Genomic DNA, 22,281 nt, shown 5'->3' with positions numbered 1-22,281 from the left:
ATCAATAGTTTAAATTGTTAGAGGGTCCATTTAGAGGTCAACAGAAGGGGCAGTCCACCTCAGTAAACCGCCTGATCACGCCCCTGTCCTCAGCACTTAGGTTTATTTAAATGATTCTAGGATGGTATCAAATATTAAAACATAAAAGATAAAATGCTTCTGACAAGAAATTACGATTCTGGTCTGGTGTTGCCAAGGTATAAACGTGACGCCCATGTAACAAAAACCATGCGCTAAAGCCATTATGTCTCACTTATTTCTTAATAAATCTGTACATTTTGGTGCGGTACATGAAGTTTAGGAGCTGGATAGTGAAAGAAGGCTCATTTCAGACAACATAAGGTACAAACATAACTACAAATACAATAATTCAAATACAATAAAGAAATAAAAATGTGAATAAATAAGCTATGGAAAAAGGATTTTGAAGCAAAATGCACATCTCATGAGAACAGTTTTTTTCATTTTGAGATTTTCTTCATCTTTTATTATAAATGCCAGTTTGATTTCATACTTTGAATGCTATACTTTTTCCTTTTTCTTTCTTTTTTTAACCAAAGTAGCCCATGGGTTATCAGGTGAAATTGTTCCCTATACTTCAGATTGGCTAGATTGACAGAAGTAACAAGACTTTCTGGTTTGAAGTTAGTTATCGGTACATTAGTTGGTATGGTCATGGTATATAAACCTGTCAGCGTGGAAATCAATCCACTTCACATTAAGAGTGTATTTTAGCGCCTACCTTCCATTATACCTGTATATTATAATATAAACTAAACTTGTGATGAAGGCGCCCTCTGGTGGACATAGGCACAGGTGCAATTTCACCTGCAGAACAAACCTACCAAATTGTTTTAACTGTTCAAGAGCTCTGTTAAACTTTTAGTAAAGTCTTAAGTAGTCGAATTTGAGGTGTGGAAAATCTAAGAATTGTTGTGTTACGTTATTTGTTGTTGGGTGTCTTCCCTCCTTTATTTTTGAGTAAAGTGAGTTTAAATGAATACTTCCTACTTCTCAGCTACTTGAGCACAACACCTGCGTGTAGGTGTGTAATTGTTAGTACTCATAAAAAAAAAGCTTAAGCTTAAAATTATGCAACATACCATGGATTATATCTAAATATATTTAGCTTTACTTCGTTCATTTTTAATCAAAGCCTCAGGTTATGGAAAGACACTTACTTTCAGGTCACACCCCGGATGTGTTGGTTGTTTTCTCACCAAGCAATATCCGTTTTCATCAAACACCAGACCACTGTTCATGCCACAGGCCACAAAAATGCAGTTAGTGGCCTGAAATATTCATGGTAATGTAAATGAAACTCAAGCAGTATATACGGAAATAATTTCTGATCAAGCTGCTTCTCCAGAGGAAAAAAAAAAAAACAGAGAAAGCCAAACTTCTTTTAGTTTGTCATGAACACCCTGCAAACAGATGCCAATTATTGGGAGTGAGAGAAATTAAAATGTCAATAATAGTTTAATTGATGCATGTTACATTCAATACCCATTGTGATCCTCACACACATAATTGCATACATACATTTCTTTTCTGGCCATCTCAGATGAGGAATGCAACAGACAACGTGTAAATGCCTTACACTATCATATATTTACATATCATCCTCTGCTTCTGTACATGGCAAGTCCTTAAATATGACCAAACATCAGAGGAGTAACATAGGATACAATGTATGACTGATTGTATGTTGAAGCATATTTAATGTAATTTTTTCCTTCCAAAAAGGCATGTGCATAAAGCACCCTCGTAAAAAGTGAGTCACACAGTTAGACATGATAGGTTAAAAACTCCACGTCTCTTCTTCATTCTTATTTCACAAGATAAAACTCTTCCTTCAGCAGGGTTTTTCTTTCAAAATGCACAAAAAGTACAAAAAGACATGTCAGGTAACCAAAGGGGATAGAAAACAAACGTAAAATGTGCTCAGTGCATTAAGACTTTGCGATATATCAAAGAAACTAGAGAGGTGTTGCCCTGTTCCATCTCTGTGATAAATAAATTCACATTTTTACAGGCAGACAGTGAGAGGGTTAAATCAAAAGTACAGTAAGTAAACAAGAGTGAAACCAATTTGATGTGGCTTAAAAAAAAATACATTAAACGACACGTGAAGGCAAAAACTGAAAAATAAAAATCAATTTAATTGTCTCTTTTTGGGGGTTTCAATAAAAAGTCAAAACTCTCATCAGCCAAAATGCAAGTTTTACAATGTGATAAGCCACAAAAAGTGTTTTGGCCCTGTAATTCTTCACTGACACTTTACCTGTGCCGTACTTCTGCTTGCAAACATGACATCTGCAAAGTGCAAACCCAATGAGCTCTGAACCTCCTCTCATTATCAGTAAACTCAAACTTTACGTAGCTTAAAGAGTAAACAAATGCTAAGATTACTTTCCAGGTATTTGTTTTGAAGTGACAGAATCTATCTTTAAATGCCATTAACGGGGGTTTTAAGGATCTCTCTGACTCCTTGTAGTGTTTCTGACTGGCAGAGAAAGCCATACACTTAAACACAAACACACGATGTGCAGCGGCCCATGTGAGATGGGATGACTCTCAGACTGGCACAGAGACGATGCAGATGCCAGAAAAATAGCATCCAAACAAATAACAACGCAAAGTCTTATAAACCATGTTCAAAGTAAAAGAGAAACTCATACAAATATTTGTGCGCTCAGTCTGATGCTGTAATGGTTTGCACTAGGAAGACTTCAGCAGGTGTCTGCATGGAGATGACAGTTTGTTGTAAAATGACACAATGGATCAACGCTTCAATCGTTTCTGTGTCCTCTTAGAGCCACCTGCCTCAAAGCAGCAGCTGCAGTGAATATTAGAAAACATTTTTCTGGCATGTTTATCTCCTTGGCAAAAATCCAACGTAAATCTGTTTGACCGAAACAAAAACAGATAAGCAGATCAGAGTTTATGACACAGCTCTGTATTACCAAACCTTTATGAAATCGACTCATTTCACAGGGTTTAAAGGACAAACATTTTTACAATTTCAGAAAGGCCAACAGTGTTACTATTGTATTGCAGTTAATGACAAGCAGAAAGTCTTTTGCCACAAAGCGTGAAGCTAAATGCAGAGACAGTCACTGTTGAGCAGCAGCCATTCACACCTTTGATGAGCGGCTGCGACATAGAAATGTAGCTTCTTCCACCTTGGCATGGGTTTTTGACACTTTGCTCTCGGAGTCAAAGGCAGACAGTGTTGATATTTGTATAAATAACAAAAAAGTACAGTATAAATATAAAGATTCTGTGTATATGTGTGTATGTGTGTATGTGTGTGTGTGTGTGTGCGTGTGTGTGTGCACAGTTGTAAATGGTGTAAGAGTGTAAGATAAGAGCATATGTTTGTTACTGTGTGCGTTTGTGAGCCAGTGTTGGGACAGGACAGGCGGGTTAGAGGTGAGGCTTCCCCTCCCCCACCTCGTGGAAGAGCGAGGTGTAAAACTCAGGCTCCAGTTGCTTGTTGCGGTAACGCTGGACAATCTCAGTTATTTTCTGCTTCCGCCTCACGTGAGGAGGGTTGTACAAGTCACTTTCCAGACGCTTCCGCCGGCACACGTTGATGACTGTTTGGCGAACAAGAAACCCTGAGAGAGGGAGGAAAATACAAATATATGTCAACAAGAAGACATCCAAATATATTAACCTTTAATTTCCTGAATATGACAACAAGAGTGTAGTTCTGGCTTTATTTATCAGAGAGAGCATATTCCATGTTTATAATTTATGATATGTAATAATAGGCTTATACAGAGCATGTAAACAACATATTTCATATGCAAGATCAGGCCTAATAAACTAAATATTTTCAGTTCAGTAAATTCATTTGCATCTACATGTGAATTTGAGTTAGGGTTTCAGACACAGATTCCAATTCTCTGTCTGTTTCTTCTACAACATTCAGCTTTGAGTGTTTTAAACAAATCAACCAACTCATAGCATGCATGTCTGGGGTTTTTCCAGCGTATTTACAGTCAAATACCACACCAGTGACATCAAAAAAGCAGGAGGATTTTCCAGTTCTGTTGAACTTGTTTATGTTTTTCTCATCTTCATGCCTCTGATGTCTCCAAAAGTAAACCTGAAGGTTACAAACATGCTGTGTTGTTTCGTCATTTCAGTGTTTTCCTTTCATTCAGTCACGATAAATAGGAGCAGGTGGCTCTTAAAAAAATGAAAGAGGGAACTGATCCTGTTTTTGATTCAGGAAATCAAAGTGGAAGCATATTACCTTAGTTTTTTGGGTGTAAAACTATACCCATACCACCTAAAAGCCTCACCACCCACTCAGTGAGTACAAAAACTGAAGGTTGTTTAAAGAAAAAGTAAGGAAATTTTAACATTTCACAAACTATTTTTTGTACTTAAGGAAAAAAGTCTATATCTAAGCTGTGTTGAAGCGTAGTACTTCTCTATATTTATGTTCTGAGGAAGTCTAAGCTGCTAACATAGACCCCAGCTCTGCCATCTAGTGGAAACAAGTTTGATTACATGCTCTGAAGCAAAACTAGGTTTACTTCATTTTTCAAGATATCAAATGACTTCCTTGTATAATAAACAATTCATTCTCCTTTAAAAACAATCTGGAACAATCAAATGGATTTTGAGGTTTTTGCTTCTGAACAGAAATGAAAAACACAAAACATTAGCGTTTGAATAAAACAACTTTACATAACATCTTAATGCATCCTGTGAGAACCACAGGATGCATTAAGATGTGCCACCCTCGTCTTCCTAAGAAGGAAAAAAGAATAACTGCTGGTTTGGAGTCATAAAAAGAGGCAGAGAGGCCCGTGTGAGTCATTACCTAGAGCTCTGCGGCTGACCACCATGCCGTCCACCAGGGGAATCACCATGCCAAATTTACCCACAGCTCCATGCAGCCGGATCCTGAAGAGTCCCGTCTTCAGAGGGTGGATGAAGATTAAAGGAACATCCTTCTCTAGTAACCCTGACCTGCAGCAGCGACAAGAAGACACAGAGAGGAAGATAATGCAGGTGATCTGTAAGAAAATATGACTGACAAATAAAACAAAACCATGTCAAAAATATGATCTATAATTTTTTTTTTCCTTCCCTGTTTTTATTAGTGGTAGAACTCGACTAAAGACAAATGTAACTGAAACACATGAAAACAAGTCCATGCTTGACTGGCAACCTCCTCTGGTCAGTTGTATTAGGTGCGTGTTAAGAATATGACCCCCAGTCAAGTCAATGACACAAGTCAATTAAATAAAAAGTGACGGCATTTTGATTACAAACCTTTGTGGAAAAAATATATTTGATGCTGAGACCACAGACTGTACATGTTAATGTAGAATCTGTTAGTTCAGACTGTAAGCTAATTAGGAGCTTCAAAATGAAGATTCCGATTAAAAAATCTTTAAATTAATCAAACCACTGCACATGCAGTCCATGTCAAGACAAAAACATCATTTTGTTTTTTTGCTGCTTCACACGTAAGTGTCATCACGGCTCTGCCACAGTTCCTATTCTCTGTCTGTGTCTGCACACAATGCATGCTGTAGTTCCTGTTTTTATTCCATGTTTGCCATTCTGCTCATAAGAACGCATGCTGTTTTGCAAAAGTGTGTTACTTCTTTTTCCTAATGTTAACAGCTGACAACAAAAACAACACTTCAATCACACGGGCGGCATACTTTCAAGAGGAAGTGTTTTGAGTGTAAACTTCTGAGTACCTGCAGGAAGTGCTGTTGCTCATGCTGGCTTCTAAACCCGTGCTGGTTTCCGCCAAGAGATCAGTCAACGGGAAGTTCTCTAAAAAACACAAGAACAACAACAGTCACTCAGTGCATCGCATTAGTCGTTTGGTGTTAAGATGTAAGACCGAAAACAAAGTCAACTTCTTCACTAAAGTCCTGTTTTTTTGTTGTTGTTTTTTTTCTTAATAATACAAGAAATCACTGTACATAGAAAAGTATAAACATGTTAAAAATCTAAGTGAAAAAATTGTGAACATAGCCTGAAAAAGTGTGTACCAATGTCATCAAAGCGCTCCACCCAGACCACAAACACCTTCGTCTCAGGACCCAGAGGAGGGAAAGATTTTCCAGTCGATGATCTTTTTGTTTTTACCAAAGGACTCAGCTGTTGAAAAAGTAAAATACACAGTGAGTTTAACTGCACATGATAATTTGAAATCATAATTGGTGCAGTTTGGATAAACACACTGAGGAAAACTTTACCTTTTTGGCAGACTCCAGGTTTTCTGAGTGGTTGGGGAAGAGCTCCAGTGTGAGATTGGGTTGTTTGTGTAAACCGGGCATGTGGTCTGAGTTTGTGTCTGCCTCCACTGTGGAGTCACTGTGCACTGATGACTCCTCTGAGAAACAAAACCAGAGGAAACAGCAACCCTGTGAAACCTGAAAACCTCTCACCAGGTTTCCATCTCAATAGAAAGAATCAATTTAAATGAGTGAATCCTGACCAGAGTTTTCTGTCAAGGATGGGACCACAAAGGCAATCTCCGTCAGAGCATCAGCATAGTACAAAACTTTCTTCTCTCCGTTGAACACTGAACCCCCAGTGTCCTCAGGAGTAGCTGCTTCTTCTGTGGAATAAATCAGAATAATGTTACCCTTGATTAAAGGGAGAGCCAACATGAAGCTTAGCAACAGCTGTTAAAAAAAGGCATTAGTCTAAAGTCTTCACCAGGTGTAACAGTCAGCTTCCTACCTGTTTGGTTTATTTCATTGCTGTCTGAGCAGGAGTTTAAGGACCAGCTGGTATCTAGGTGACCCGTCCACCCAGGGTGGCGTCCAACATCCACAGGCCAGCCCAAGGACATCAGGAACTCTAAGAAATGAGGCTGGACACTGGATGATGACTCCACATTCCTCAAGATCTGTGCATTTTTAAGAAGAATAACAATATGATTCAACACAAGATAATCTTGAGTACTTAACACTGTTTTTGTGTGTTCCCTCACCTCAGGGCTGCTCTTCTGTCCCGCTCTGACATAGAAAATAAAGACAGTGTCAAATGGTCGGCAGGGAAGTAGGTCCAGGTAGCTGATGTCATCAAAAAACCCAGGCAGGGATGACTCAAGACCAATCAGATGAGGAGGTAGACGACTGTTGTTGGGCTCCTGTCAAAATTAAACAAATATAATCATTAATCAACTCAAATGTGTATAACATTTATACATTGCTCAGTGCAGCATAAACCTATCACTTCTTTTTCCTAGGCTTTGAAAGATTAAATCAGTGAAACAATGTTTTTCACCTTGAGCGCCTCCAGCGACAGGAAGCCGAAGTGGGACAGAAAGAGTCGTGCTGTCTGGAACTCCTGTGAGGGTGGAGGAGGTTTACAGTCCGTCTGTGGGTCGGGGAATTGCTTTGACTTCCATATCTCATCGCTGTGACGCTCCAAAGCATTCTCATATTCAATCTGCTTGGTCATCAGAATACGAAGCTTGTCGTGCTGAAGTTCAAGCTGAAGGAAAAAGAAGGGTAAGGGGAGAAATATGAAGAGCGTGTCGATGAAGAGTACAAATGTTGATCTATTACAGAGTCATTAGTGGGGACTTAAGGAAAGGACGATACAAGTACATCCCAAGTAGTTAGAGTTAAACTGCACCGTGAAATACTTTTATCTAACTCCAATCTAATCCAGCACCACTCTTCAATATATCCGTCTTGTGAAACTTGAATGTTCTTTTCCTTTTACACTGTGTCAGAGAATTCATGAGTAATTTTTCATACAGTTAGTTTGTTAATAAAATGCAATTGATTGAAAAGTTGCACATAATCATTATTTTTTTCCACCCAACCAGATGATTTGACCCTTTTTTCCCCTACAAGAGACACCCGAGTGAAATCTCATCTTTCCAACGACTCACATGTGGATAATTACTCATCAGTGAATTTGTAGCTCTGGGATCATCCTGCCAGCCCATACAACACACCTGAGTTTATGTATTAACAAACAGCATCAGGTTTTCTCCTTTTTAGCACATGCCTGTTGTAGCATAATTTGTAATTCAATGTGTTTGAACTTGTGGATCGATGACAGAGTTCAATGAGAAGCTGATCTTACCTCCTTACTGACGATGTCGTCCAGGTCTGGGATGCTGACATCAGCTTTGACAAGAGGAATCTTATCCACCTCTTCAGGGAAGGGCCTCTGTTTGACATTATACCTGATCCCCACATCGTTGTTTGGTGTTGGACGGCCTTCCGGGACAAACACCTGCTGTGGGAGGAGAGGAATAAGCAGATATGGAACAGAGCTGTGTTATCAGCATATCAGAAGTAAAGCCTCGAGTTTAACAAAGCTCTGATTTGTTTTGCATTGTGGTGCTGTAATTTACTGTGTGATCTCACCCTCTGATTGGCCCGAGCCCCTCTGGGTTGGTGAAAGAGCTGCATGGTCCAGGCATGTCTTCCAGCGGTCCCTCGAATTAAGACGGTCACTGAAGGACTGGGGTCTGTGAAAATAAAAGCACCATGACTTCAAGAGAAACCAGATTTTTTTCTAAATTTCAATTAACAAGTGCTATGTACTTGTTAATTAAAATCAAATTCCTACCCTTACATCATGCGTTTTTGCCATAGACTTTATAAAACATGGACGTAGTCTCCATGACGTCGCCTGTCTGTTCCTGATACCATGAAATGAGGCCAATCCACGGATGCAGCTACATTTGATATGACGCTGGCTGTGAGTTTCCCTTCAAACAGCTACAGGGTGCCTGTCAGTCACATGACCTGAGCTGTGTCTCTGATTGGACAATGAAACGATCCCAATAATTTCTAAACCACAGAGTTGCAAAAATGGTGGAAACAGCGTTTTAGACCAAAGCCATTTTTTGAACCAGGCTGTAAATAAGCTTTTTGGTGCTGTAAAAGTTTGAGGGTTTCTTTTGGCTGGGTGTGTACGTGACTTTGGGTCTTTCTGCAGCCAGCCTCAAGCAGATTCTCAATGAAAAGCAACTTTTAGCACTTCCACTTAGGCTACATTTTTACTAACTGAATGTTACCCCTAGGTTCTTGATTACTTTTTACGAAGCTTTTGTTTTTATTTTGGTTTCATCTCCACAAGTTAATTAAACCTACTTACCTTTAAGTTTAGGTTCACCTAAATTTATCTTGTGAATATCAATAACAGTTTATTTGACTTTAACCAAAGTTAACTCTCCCCTAATTAGTAAGGTATGAAATCAATCTACTAACTCTGCTCATTGCCGAGAGGCTGCTCCAGCATGGCCAGGATCACCGAGTTGTCCAGGACAAAGTAGCGGAAGTTGCTCGCTCCTGTGGCACTGAGTCTGGCATAGCGAATCAGGGTGTCTTCATTCAGCAGGCTGCAGGTGGAAGCAGGACCACTAGGGGAGGGGAAAGCCCCCAGCACCTGCATGATACTGAGAAACACCCCAGCAAAACAAGGCAGAACATTAATACACAGAAAGTGGGTCAGTCGGTGCAGCACTTTTGACTGTCTAACAGCCATCTGTGTGCCGTGTGGAGATGAAGAGAAATTGGGGGTAGTGGGTCAGTGGGGCAAAGAAGTATCTGGAAAGACATAGTCAGAAAAAACTGCAAAGCAATCAAAGCTATCAAGTGGTCTTGTAGCTAACCTCTAGTTTGAGTCTTTGTAAACCACAACAGTTTGAAAAAGGATGCAGTGCTGCTGCAGAAAAGTCCGTACCAGGATAAAGTGGCCTCAGCTGCATCCTTCACCCTCATTGAAGCTGGGTTGTGCTCCTTTTCCCCTTTATGTCGAACTTCTTGTTCCTGTCGAGATTTGCTACCAGAGATCCCCAGCTCCACTATCTCCAACACCTCAACCAAACAATCCTGATGGCAAGATGAAAAGAAATAATGGACACAATTCCAGAGGAGAGTGAGTCTTTCTCAACATACAAAGAAATCTGAAACTAGACTTTAAGTTCTTTTGTTTCACTTTACCTTTTCATCCAGCATGTCAGGGTGTTCTGTGAGCCACACACACAGAAACTGGAAGGCAGCTACGATCATAGAGTGGAGGTCTCTGGATTGTAAAGGGGCTGGACGGCTGCACTGGTAGACTATGTACCCACATATGGAGCTGACGGCACGTTTACGGTCTGCAGAGTCTACTCCCACCTTTACCTGAACGCAAAACATTCAGAAACATTTTGTTTTGTCACAAGAAGTATTTGGTTGAATCTCATTCGTTAAAGATATTATCAACTCTCTGAGCTGTTTGGACAGTGCAGATTGGCGAGCTGGCCTACCTTGGCGAGCCCCGCCAGCAGCTCCAGTGCAGCCAGTGAAATGCTCATGTCCTGCCTCCACTGGGAGTTGAGTCTCTGAGTGACGAGGTGGATGCTGCGCACCAAGAGGCCTGCCGCTGTATCTGTAAGAGCTAGACCATATAACACCCCGAAAATACCAAACACCGCAAAGAATAGAGCAAAGCAAGATTCAGGCAACACAGATACACAGGACAACAGAGAAAATGCCTTGAATGCCAAGTTAGTAGACAGGTTAATGCATTAATACATGCCTTAGAATAGAGTTAAAGCACACAGATAGACTGTAGAAAGGTAATAGAGACACTGCCCAAGGACAAGACTGAGCAATCAAGTTTTGATTTCAATCAAAAAAACTTTGATTTATCCATCCATTTATCATTTATCATCATTTATCCATCAAGGCTGATTTGATAGAACTATAGACAGTTCAGAGTGTGGTCTTATCAAGTTGTGTTGATTTTGCACATCTGTACAAAAAGAAAACAGTATGCTTCACAATTTCATGAACACATGAAATTACGAGCAGCTTAATCTGAGTTTACTGTTTGATTTGTTTGACATTGTTTCAGAAGGGTCAGAGTCAATCAAAATTAAGCTAAGCATGAGTTTTTAGTAAACAAGACTGTAAAGTTTGGTCTGCTGTTAGTCATGTCTCAGGTGTCTGCTTTGTTTATTTGGGTCAATTCAGAGCAATTTTTCAAGCTAATTTTGGATTCCAGATGCATAAAAGATTATACAAACTGGCTAATGCTCTGAAATATAAGTAAAAGCACTCATGTTGAGGTTTATGCATCTAAGCTGGTTTATGACTCAAATACTTGTGATTAGTAGAAAACCATGAATCATGCCATAATGGCAGCATCCAGATCTGTTTCCAGACTGCTTCCTCCTCTAATGTGTTTCCTGTCCAGCACCTCACAGCACAATGCCATGTTTCCTCTGTTAGAAAGAAACTGCAACGCCCATTTCCTGCCTACAAGCTGCCCTGAGTTAAGTGACAATGGGAAGAGCCTTGTGGAGGAAAGCGGGTAGTTTTGAAATATATTTTAATCCAAATAAACCTCGCTGTCCCAATTTATTAATTAGTCAAACACTGCTCAGCCTGATTGGGGGGAAAACAAAATCTTTGAAGTGCTTCTGATCAGTGAACACTGTGTCAACTAGTCAGTGAGAGAAAGGAGTCCAAACAGTTTGAGCACTTCTTCAGTTTGAAAGCCAGAAACACAGCATCACAGCAAAAAATGTTGAATCCACCTACAGAGACATTTTACCCAACGCTTCTTTACCCTGAACATCACTTTAACCACGTTAGCTACAAAGAACACATGTGTTAATTTGCCGAGTCTATCACAAAGCAGTTGAATTGCCCTTGACTTGCAAGAACTTCTTCAGCAACGCTAGGTCCACTGTGTTAAGTCACCAAGCACAAGGATGTTAGTTTATGCAGAGTGGGCATGTGTATTACCGTAGTCTCGTAGAAGAGCCTGGGCAGGACGCTCAGAGTCTGGGCTGGTGGCCTCAGTGCTGCCCCCGCTGTTGAAACTGATGCCGCTGTTGGTGCGACTGTGACTCTGGCTCCTTACTGTTATATGGCTCCCATCTATACTTCCCTACAGCAACAAAAAACAGAAATATTTCCAGTCCAGTCAAAAACATTGCCAAAGAATCCATTCAATGTTTATTAACAGAGAACTGAGGCCTTACTGTTTCAGTCTGTGCACCTATGGACTCCAATAGTGCTGAGTCTTGAACAATGTTGAGCATTGCACCTTAAGGGAGTGAAAGACGGGGTTAACATAAAAAATACAAAACTATCTCAGCAAAATGCTTAGTTTGAAAAGAATACGGCAAAAATGAGATGTACAGATAAAAATGGAGAGATACCTAGGATGAGCTGTGTGTTAGTGGGGTCGGTCTCAGTCTGGAGTGCTCCTATGAGGACATTGACCAGGCGTAACCTCAGTGACAGGAAAGACACAGGCTGGTCATGAGGCCATCCATCCTCCTCATTAAACTTTCCTTCCAAAAGGACCTGCAGGAAGCAGCAACATTGTTAGGAACCAGGCATACTGAATAACTAATGACTTGATGGTGTGCCGGTGGTGTGGCAGAGGATATATTCTGTCAACATTAACACTAATGCAGTGGAAATGCCCTGAAAGGCAAGTAAGAGAAAAATATTCAGGATGCACTGATGTTTTGTATTAAGATCTCTATATTAATCAAAAAAGTGTTTCCAACCATTCTTAAGGTATAACTCTAAGAGATCAGTTTGATTAACGGTACACATGGATTATCAGCTTTTTTTAACTTGCATCATATCAATTTTACTGCAAAGCGACAGATTTCAAATTAACAAAATGGACAGATTCCAAAGGTTTTACCTCTGATTTGATGTTGCCAAAGTGATGCGGTAGAGGCAGCATAGCAAGCAGGATGTTGATGGAGGCCCTCCTCAGGTCGGTAGGATTTACATACATTTTGAATTTTGACAGCTCCCTGTTAAAAGTGAAGAAAAAAACACTCACTAACTTCAATTAACTTAGGACAATATCCTCAAGACCTCTAAAGAGGAGTTTCACTGCAACATCTTTATACCAAAAACTCTTAAACTTCTCAAAGTAAAAGTTGTTACATGTCATGGATTCAGAGTTTGTGCAGTTTACGACCAGTCTGACCTGTCTGGTACAATAGTCTCCAGGGCAGCAATGAAGTAAGGCACAACAACATTGATGCCTTTAAGGTCCGTGCAGAACAGAGAGGAAGAGTTGAGAATAATTGACGCCAGAACCGGTCTACAAATGAAATCAGAAATCTGGAGACCTTGAATCAGGACCATGTAAAATCTGTACAAAAGAAAGAAAAGGAATCAGAGTTTTGCTAATATGAAATCAAAATCTGCATGCACACAATTCTGGTACTGTTTGTTAGACCTGATCATGTTACCTTGACAGGTAAACAGGCAGAATCTCTTCTCCAGTTTTTTTGCTACAGAAGATGCGGCAGAGAGTCCCACATGCCTCGGCTCGTCCTGCCTCATAGCTCTCTGGGAACTCGTTGGCATCAAACATGGGGTTGGAAACCATGGAGTCAGTGGACATCTGTGAACCCTTCCGTCTTAGCTCCAGACCAACTTGAGTGGCTATCGCTGTAGAGAGGGGGAGAGAGGAGAGAATGAAAGGACTCTGAATTGTAATGTAGTTATCACTTAACATGCATGTATGCAACAACAGGCAAACATTGACATTTAGCTATCATACACACAATACAATAAAAAGTCAACAAAAGCACCATTCAGCAAACTTTTAAATGCTATCACAACAAGAGGGGACAAATACTCAACGACTGCAAACACACTCACATCTTTTAGAAGCATTCAGAAAGGAGCTCTGACACAAAGACTTTGCCATAGAAGTGGACAAAGTGTTACAAGCTGGTAGTAAAACATTTTACACAGCAAAAGCTCTGTGTCAGCTCCCTCGCTGTTGCAATTACATCACTGTCACTCGAGGTACAAAACATTCACTTCATGCATTGAGGCACCAAACCAATAAAATCCAAACTCAAGTGAACTGACAGTACAAAAGGAAATTACAAGAAACAGAACATTAATGCTGAACTCAAGGGGTCTGAAACAAAACAATAAGGATTAGTGTGACCCAATGGAAGAGAAATGAGAACTTAAAACAGGGTGGCGTTGTCACAAACTGGCAACGTTATGGTCGAGACAAGTGGTCAGTTGGTGAAACCCATTCCATCACCTTTGGAGAAACGCTGAGAAAACGCTGGTGAAACTTTTGTATATGACAAGCAGTGGGAACAGAAAAACAATGGCAATAATGACGATGGTCATGATGAACTCAACTATAAAAAAAAGCAGGAAGATTTTTCAAGGAACGCAAATCAAGTGAGGAAAGAAAAGCTGCTGATCCTACTTACAAGATTTATAAGAAAGGAGAATTTGGATAAAAGAGGCTGCAAGATAACAGAAATAGTGGAGAGACACAAAATCAAAGCAGATCCAATATTTGGGGATCAATTCATTAAAGGCATGAATTGTGTTGTATTTTTGTTCTCCTCAATACATGAACTTAACAACTTTTTTAACAGTAATTAGACATGGTAGACACGTGCAGGACACTTCACCAAAAATAGGAAAATAAATGTAAAGCCAATGATGAGCCAAATTTCTTTGAAAATAACATCTGTTTATGCTTTAGATGACTTCTCTGGCAATGATTTTACATTAAATCACTGTATGATGTCCTCATTTGGCATGTGATCAAAGTGTATATGGAGTTTTAGCCAGGTTTCAATTGTCGGTAGATGTAAATGAATTAGAATCGGATGGAAATCTCATACCAGGCCACTTCTAACCAAGCCCTCCACACACAGAACCAACAGGACAAAGAAGTTTCAGAGAATGGTGAAAAAAGGAAAGGATATCCCAACGACGAACAGTTAAAAAAACAGACGCCAAAAACACAGAGAACTCCACAGAAAACACAATCTAATGAACAGAAACAAAACACCCACCTGCTCATGCATATATGGAAACACTAGAAGCCGTTGTCGCTCTGCTTACCGGTCATGCTAGGGTCTCGGCTGAGCCCGCTGTGGAGCTTACAGTGGACTAGAGCAGCATCGAAAAGCCACTGGCCAAACAGGTTGAGGATGCTGTTGACCTTTGGCCGTGCCGGAGCCGGCAGGGGCCGGGACTCCCAGCTGCTCTGATTGGGACTGGAAAGAAGGGTCGGGGAGGACGAAGTTTGTTGTTGCTGCTGTTGCTGCTGGGATGCTTTGGTTGGTTGACTCCCACTGCTCTGTAGGGTGGAGAGGAACAGGTGATGATTTTTTCAGGGATGTCAAAAACTAATTCTTGTGTCATGAAGGTGGGAGTATGAACCAACAGATGTTACACATACTTGGAAATATATTTCTGAGTCCTTGCACCTTAGCTTCTGTTACTCTACTCTGGTTATTAAATGTTGTGCTCCACTTACAGTTGAACTCTTGCTTGTGGTTTTGGTCACCACTGCGTGTCGCTGCTTGCGGCTGTGAGGGGGTGTGGTGTTGGTGATGGAGGGGGGCGGGGACATGCTCATTCTGTTGACTGGCGTGGGCGGGGCACTGTCCGCTCTGGGCCGTGATATACCTGTAAAGATGAAGATTAACTCACTTTTATATTTACTAACCAACACAGGAGGGAGAAAAGAAAAGTGTTCTGATTAGCCTCAGCAAACAAAAAAGAATCATTTGCATCCCGCAACGTTCCAACGGACAGATCCTTTGATGGGTAAGTACAATCAGTTGAAGCCAATTTCCCGTATGTGATGTTAACAGAGAAAGAAGAAATGAGTTGATCATAGACAATATTCATTCGGAGACATGCAAAACATGGTTAGACACAAATCAACAATAATTGATATCCATCTATCTGGATTGATGTTTTGTGCTTGCATGATACCACGGGTTTATGATCTTGTTGCTTAGTCTAAATGCCTGGCACATAAGAATAAGCCCAGTTGTTAATATTATCACCACCAGCCAAATGAAAAAAAAACTCCATCATATCCCCGTATCATTTCATGATGTATCAGCTGATGTCTGTACCATGAGAGAGCAGCACTGGAGAGAAAGAGAACACCCTTTCCCGTACGTCTCTCTTTTCAACAGAGACACCTACAGTGTAGAGAGAAAAATACACACTGACATGTTTCTATTCAGAAATTTAAAACAGGTTTAACTGACTAACACCCCTCTTCTTGATTTTCTTTTGCTCATTTACTCATAATTGCTGGAAAAGCCCTTTGTGTTTTTGCACATTTCATTTACCTCACTATTAACCCTGAACAATTCTTTTTTTTTTGTATCATTTCTATAACAAAATATAAGGGCTTTGGATTTTTGAAAGGAAAGCTCTGAAACACATCTTTCAGCAGATAACAATGAGCATTGTCCTTATTAAGTTTCACAACTTTTATATGAAAGTCAGTCCATGTCTCAGTCAGAGTTTAAAGAAGGATGGATGATCATCTAATCATATTTAAAGAAAGATCAATAAGTATGCATTGTCCTGTTAAAAATAGATATAAGGTAAATATTTTCTGGAAAAAAAAACTGAGAAAGCATCTTGAAAGCAGTAGACCCAACAAAGCAGAGAGCTTCCTAGAAGATAAACAGCATTAAAAAACATTCAGTATGAAACGTATGATACTGTGAGTTCTGTTGCGCTTTTGCTTTTGCTGATTTCTGAAATGTGACAAAACATTTGTGATCTTATTGCTACACTTATGCATCCTGATCTGAAATGTATCAAATTGTTTGCTTTAAAAGTTTATAACACTAACGTGCCCTGGCTCTCACAGTACTTCTCTTACCTAAGAAGGCATCCACCAGACAGCTGACGCCTCTCATGGCCCTGAAAAAGATCTGGGGTAGCTGCTTCAAACACGGATGCAGCACCACGTCATGGGGGATGCCACTGGAGTTTAGAAACTGTTCCTGGAACTTTGGAGTGGTGCTAACTATCGCAGGGTTGCTCAGGTCCACTGGGTTGCTAGAAACAAACGGAAAGAAAATATTGAATAACTATGCGGAAACTCCTGAAAACTGTTTTTATACACAAGAAATCTGATCCTGACAAGACTTCAATCTTTTTTTTGACATTTAGACTTGGACTTTGAAATGATATTAAAGAGGTGATTTCATTATGGCACAAAAAAAAGGATATTCATTTCTGGCAGTCATTACAGTAAGGGTTAGGTCATATGATCATATGCAGCCAGTAGGTAAGTAGAGTTCACAAAAAAACAGGAACTATTTGATGAACAACAAAGTACTTGTTTTGCTTCCACTCATTGCTAACATATTTAGTTTGATGGTTAAGAGCCATATCTTTCAGTTACGAGTTAGTTTCCGGTAAAATGATGGTTTATGCACCTGAGCATGTGAAGAAAGCGGTACCATGTTTGTGCAACACAGTCATTGTCCATCTCTATGGGAATCAAGTTCGCGTCCTCTTCAGGAACTTTAAACGGTGGGAAGGACGGCCCATGGGTGAAACGCAGAAGCCTGAATTGAAAAAATGAGACAGAAATGTTCAAGTGATCACATTAAGGGAAGGAAGAAGGCCTTTCTCTTACAGTCACCACTTTATTATAAGCATTACCTGCTTAGTTTAAATTGGAGTTTTTCTTCCTCTTACCTTTATGAAAACTGGAATTTAACAGGTTAGGCAAGTTGAGTGAGTAACTGCCTCAACTTATTATCAAATAAGGAAAAGTTTTAGCCACTTCCTCTTTTTCAGCTCTTGATCTAAACTGGAACTCAGTTGCTCGCTTTCTAACCTTGAGGTCAGGGCACAGGCCACTCTGCTCCACTGCTCAACAACAGGTGGGTGATGTCTCCAGTTTGCCAGCATCTCTCTCGCCGTCTTCCAGTAAGGCGGCGTGGGAAAGCAGCGGGCGCATGCAAGCAGCCACACCTCAAACAGCACTGCCATCAGTTTCTCTGCCAGCTTTTCTGCCACTCCAACTGAAAAAAAAGGGAAATATCAGGAGACTACTGGTACAGGCAATATCATTTAATTAGTTAGTACAAAAGGCAGTAGGGTGGGGCGTACCTCCAACTGTGGGTGGTGCAAGTAATGTGTCATTGACACGAAGCAGGAAGAGAAGCAGCACTTCCCAGGTTTCCCTCACCATAGATGCAGACTCTTTTGCCAATTTCTGGACTGCAGTCAGGACCTGCTGGCAAAGCCTGATGTGGTTCAGACTGTGCTGTTCAGGTCTGCAGGGAGAGATGAAGAGATCAAAGGATGGGAAATCAAAACATAATGAGGAAAACAGACTGCCTTTGACTAACAATGGTATTCAGACTTTTACCGAACATGACTTAACAAGCACAGACGTGAAGCCAAAAGATCTACATTTGAACTTAAAGCCAACAGCTCGGGGGAAGTTAAGGCTTGTCTGTGAATGTTTTGGCGTACCTTGGTACAAAGACGTTGTAGAGATGTTTGAGGATGGTCTGGACGTACATATTGGGTTCTTTGACCACAGGCTGAGGCATTGAGTCTCTGGGTGACACCAGAGCCATCATCCAGTCTGTGTACACATCCACACATAGCTTGACTGTGTCCCCCTCTAGGGGAAGAGTGAGACCGTAACAGAGCACCTCCATGGTCCACTTCACCTGCAAATGAAGCCGTTGTTACTCATTAATCAGAATGCACTAGTTATGAGTTCTTGATTTGTTTAGTAACATTTTTCTACAAAGTCATGTTGTTCATACTAGATGGGGTTCAAATCTCTTCTTAACAGTTTCATATTCTGCAAGTACTGCTGATCTTGTGACATAATGCTATACCAACATACAATCCCGTAGTATGAAGTGACCTCAAGAAGCTTAGCACATGATTGAGTGTCTCATAGCAAAGAGGCCAAAGGTTTATGTTGACTTGATGGTGGCAATAACAATGCACTGCAAGAACAAGATTCTATTTCACAAACCATGTTTCATATTTCTACAGCCACTATATGTTTATGGGTAACACTCTTGATACAAACAAGGATTATCTCAATCATGTTTTCTTCCTGCCTTACATTTTCAGAATCTAGAAAGTATTTCCATTTATCTTTCTTACATTACACAGCCACACAGACCTCCTTCAGCCTGCAATAAAAGGCTGTGTACCAGCTCCTCTTTGCCAGCTCTAAGTTTTTCTGCTTATGTTAAGCTTCCCAGAATGTTTGTTGTATTTGTAAAGAAGAAGGAGTCTGTGTTGATCAGCACTGGAATGAATGATTATCCAGGCTTTGTCCTCAGCATGAAGAGACGTTCAAAGCAACAGCAGCATTTCAGATGCATGGCACACCTGAGAGATACTGCCGAAGTATTTTTAAACCCAGCACATCCTCTTACATCCCTCCCTGACACATGCTGTCATATCATTAATTGAAACCCCTGGACTGCAGTAAGCACAGTGTTTCTTAGTTACCAGATACAGAGCAGGCAATACAGCTTGAAACAAAGTCAGTGACACATAATAACATTATCAGTTGATTTACTCTCTCCTTTGGAGATTAACAAAGTACTCTGTCTTACTTTACATCTGAATACAGAATGTGCCTCAGAGGCCTTGAGATAAACAAACAGCCATAAACAATTTCAACACAAAGCATGCACAGAAAGTATACAACAGTCACCCAAACTGAGTCTATCAGGACTTGAGAAGCAGCAAAGGCAGATCTGTATGGACAGAACTAAATGTCTGCTGTATTTTAGGTCTTAGTCACAAAATACTCCTGACAAACAAACATGTGACAGCCAAAACAGGTTTGGGGAAATTCCATTTTTTTCCTTGTGTATCTCTCAATTATTCTGCATTTAAAACTTTCAAAAGATAGTTGATACCATCCACCTGAACCAAGTCTGTGAAAGAAAACAACACTGTGTACCTCTCAGAGTGCAGCTATTTTTAACCATATCTATATTGGTTGTTACAGTAATGACACAGTAAATAAGTTACGTGCCCTCTGTATGGTGCTCTCATATGACACTTGTATCAACACTGGCAAGAGAGGAGTTAGGAAGCTGTTTATGAAGCTGACTAACTCATCAAAAAACAGCTTATCATGTTAAACAGTTAACTTGCAGAGTAAAAGGAACTGAGCTTCACCACAGTGGTCGCATGAAGAAAAGACGTTGCACAACAATTAAACATATTCAAATGAAAGAGATCAGCTCTATTGACGTGTCATCAAGTGAAAGTTTGTTGTTGATGTGACTATGAAGATTCTCAGATATTCAGCACATGGTAATACAAACCCTTATTTAAAAAGCAACTGGACTCAGTTGAATGAATATTTCCCTCTTCCCAAAAAGGCTTCAGGTCTGCACTTCAATCAAGAACTTCTTGTAGATCCTATACTATGTGGAGCAGTTAGTTTTACCTCATAAAAGATTTTTTTTGCTTTCTTAAGTTTTGATAACAGAGAAAGAAGTATAACTCACTACAAAGTCATTTAAACACCTTGTGAAATAATGCTTAGCACACCGGAAACAACAGTTAGCAGAGCTCTCTCACCTCCTTGTCTGTCTTGAGGATGTTCTCTGTGGCAACAGGGCTAACAGCTGTGCCCAGAGGCTTGACCACAGCATTTGCCACCTCAGTACCCACAGTGGTGGGGTAGGTGTGCAGAACACTGAGGTGGCCCTGGTCACTCTGCACCACTAGCTGCAGCGAGCGCCACTCGGAGTACATGCTGCCGATGTTCAATGCAGTCTACTCACACCTACTGCCTCCACCTGCAGGCACAGGAAGAGGGGGGCAAACTCAGTACGGCAAGTTGTGGAAATTTTACACAGGTTGCTTGGGTGGGAGGAGCACTGAAATAACCCACTCAAAGGAAAGTGCAGTTAGTGTGATAACATTTTACTCAAGAAAACAACCACAACCAAACAGTGATCTACAGAAATAAAATTGAAAAGTAGTTTATCTGAAATTTGAAGCATGAGTATTTAAGCCCTGTTTCCAACAAGCAGGCACAGTTAGGTACAGATTGACTTGGTTAAGCCTGGTCCTGTTTGCAATCCCCTGGCCAAAGGTGCCAGGTAAGATATGGACCCAAAGTTACGCAAAGCATTTCCTTTTCGGTTAATTGTTGAAACATAATTAGTTGGAGATGTATTTTACATCCTACTTTACTTGAAATCTTTTTTGTAAAACAAATGTTTCACTGGGAAGTTATTGACTTGAAAAGATGTTATTCCCCTCCACTTCATGTTAGTTCCCCTGACTATTACTACACACAAATAAAACCGCACTAAAAGCACTGACTCAGTACAGTAAATGAAATAATGTTCTGGAGTACAAAATTAAGTACTAAGTTGAGAAACTCGAAAACAATTGAAAAAGTTGGTTACTTTCCATCCATGTCAAGTACAAATACAATTGTTCAAGTCAGAAGGGGCAATTCTTCTGCCAAACTGTCAATCTGCAACACTGAAAACACACAAGACTGTTATAACACACGATTTCTTAAGATAATAGTATCACAACAACAATTTATCATCCATCATGTAACTTTAATGTGTTTGACTGCATTACTCCTCAGGAAAAAAACAACAACTGTTTAGTGATGGAAGGAGTGTGCGGCATTAAGACTTCTCACTTCAACGAGACAACCGATGCATTAACATAATGAATAAGTAAAATGCATCAATATGACATCGTTGCCCAATAATAGCGTTGATGTCACATGAAACATGGACTCATTACAATCTGTTTTTTTTTTATCTATGTGACATCCTCCTGTTTTAGATTGAACGAAAAAGTATGAATGCCAAATGTGCACAGAGGATTATTTTGTTTCTTTGATTTTATCTTTGAAAGTCAGGGGATTGAACATACCAGCCGCTGGTAGCCTGAACCTCTGATCGTTAACAGACCGAGGAACCAGGAAACGCTTCTGAGATGATTAGCATGCTAACGCTAACTAGCTTTGATATCAAAACACCATCTCGTCATAATGAAGACATGAGCGAAAGTAAGGTTGCGGCTGGCCTTGTGATACAATGTTATCTCTGTGAGTGAAATGATAAAACATCTAGATAAAACCTAGCTCTTCTGTGGACCAACCCATCTCAAACTACGTTGTAGTTGATCCGACGTTTCTAGCTTGCTGAGCTAACGTTCGCCCATCCGTTGACATTAGCTCTTCTAGCTCCCATTACTGTTAGCTGCATAACTTTACAGAGACGTTTACGTCTGCCCGCTCAACACGTAACGAAAGGGTTTCACGTTTACCTGAACAAACTGGACGTGTTGTCATAACAGATCTCCGAAACCTGCAGTTAGAGCTTTCTAGATTTCCTGCTCTACACCATAACAGCCTCCATCTTCGCAATGTCAGGGCTGAAGCTTGACGGGCTAACGGGAAACAGGAGTCGTAGATTAACGCCCCCTAACGGGCTGCTACCGC

The 22,281-nt window shown here is 40.4% G+C and overlaps 1 protein-coding gene across 9 annotated transcripts; it reads right to left on the bottom strand.

Moving 5' to 3' along the window:
• Positions 1–1,460: 1,460 nt before the first annotated feature.
• On the bottom strand, positions 1,461–22,281 carry LOC141799095 (ral GTPase-activating protein subunit beta-like). Of its 9 annotated transcripts, XM_074681187.1 has the most exons (32): positions 22,107–22,281; positions 20,385–20,605; positions 18,288–18,490; positions 17,919–18,085; positions 17,644–17,830; positions 17,237–17,368; positions 16,675–16,853; positions 15,298–15,449; positions 14,880–15,117; positions 14,234–14,269; positions 13,241–13,442; positions 12,973–13,140; positions 12,679–12,793; positions 12,179–12,326; positions 11,999–12,063; positions 11,760–11,904; positions 10,274–10,404; positions 9,966–10,148; positions 9,706–9,854; positions 9,231–9,418; positions 8,382–8,485; positions 8,095–8,250; positions 7,898–7,963; positions 7,282–7,491; positions 6,986–7,144; positions 6,733–6,901; positions 6,485–6,607; positions 6,243–6,379; positions 6,036–6,144; positions 5,736–5,814; positions 4,844–4,992; positions 1,461–3,623 (listed from the first exon to the last, which is right to left on the bottom strand). In XM_074681187.1, exons 2-32 carry the CDS (start codon positions 20,559–20,561, stop codon positions 3,430–3,432), a joined length of 4,620 nt encoding a protein of 1,539 aa, XP_074537288.1. In that variant the 5' UTR covers positions 20,562–20,605; positions 22,107–22,281; the 3' UTR covers positions 1,461–3,429. The 9 variants fall into 9 exon arrangements, with proteins under 9 accessions (XP_074537288.1, XP_074537291.1, XP_074537292.1 ...); XM_074681190.1 differs by lacking the exon at positions 7,898–7,963; XM_074681191.1 differs by lacking the exon at positions 7,898–7,963 and having other exon boundaries at positions 8,095–8,247.

The sequence above is a fragment of the Halichoeres trimaculatus genome, unplaced genomic scaffold (assembly GCF_033239565.1).
Source record: "Halichoeres trimaculatus isolate MK-OKI-2021-1 unplaced genomic scaffold, fHalTri1.1 fHalTri1_scaffold_11, whole genome shotgun sequence".
Lineage (NCBI taxonomy): Eukaryota > Metazoa > Chordata > Actinopteri > Labriformes > Labridae > Halichoeres > Halichoeres trimaculatus.
Note: the sequence above shows the minus strand (reverse complement) of the source record. Positions and strands in the feature narration are given on the sequence as shown.

What these genes read in the sequence shown, in the direction of transcription:
- LOC141799095 (XM_074681187.1), bottom strand. Translation starts at nt 20,561, where the DNA reads ATGTACTCCGAGTGGCGCTCGCTGCAGCTAGTGGTGCAGAGTGACCAG. An exon ending in GAGACTATTGTACCAGACAG is followed by an intron (nt 12,794 to 12,972) that starts GTCAGACTGGTC and finishes CACTTTTAACAG; the next exon opens with GGAGCTGTCAAAATTCAAAA. An exon ending in CTGACATGCTGGATGAAAAG is followed by an intron (nt 9,855 to 9,965) that starts GTAAAGTGAAAC and finishes TCTTGCCATCAG; the next exon opens with GATTGTTTGGTTGAGGTGTT.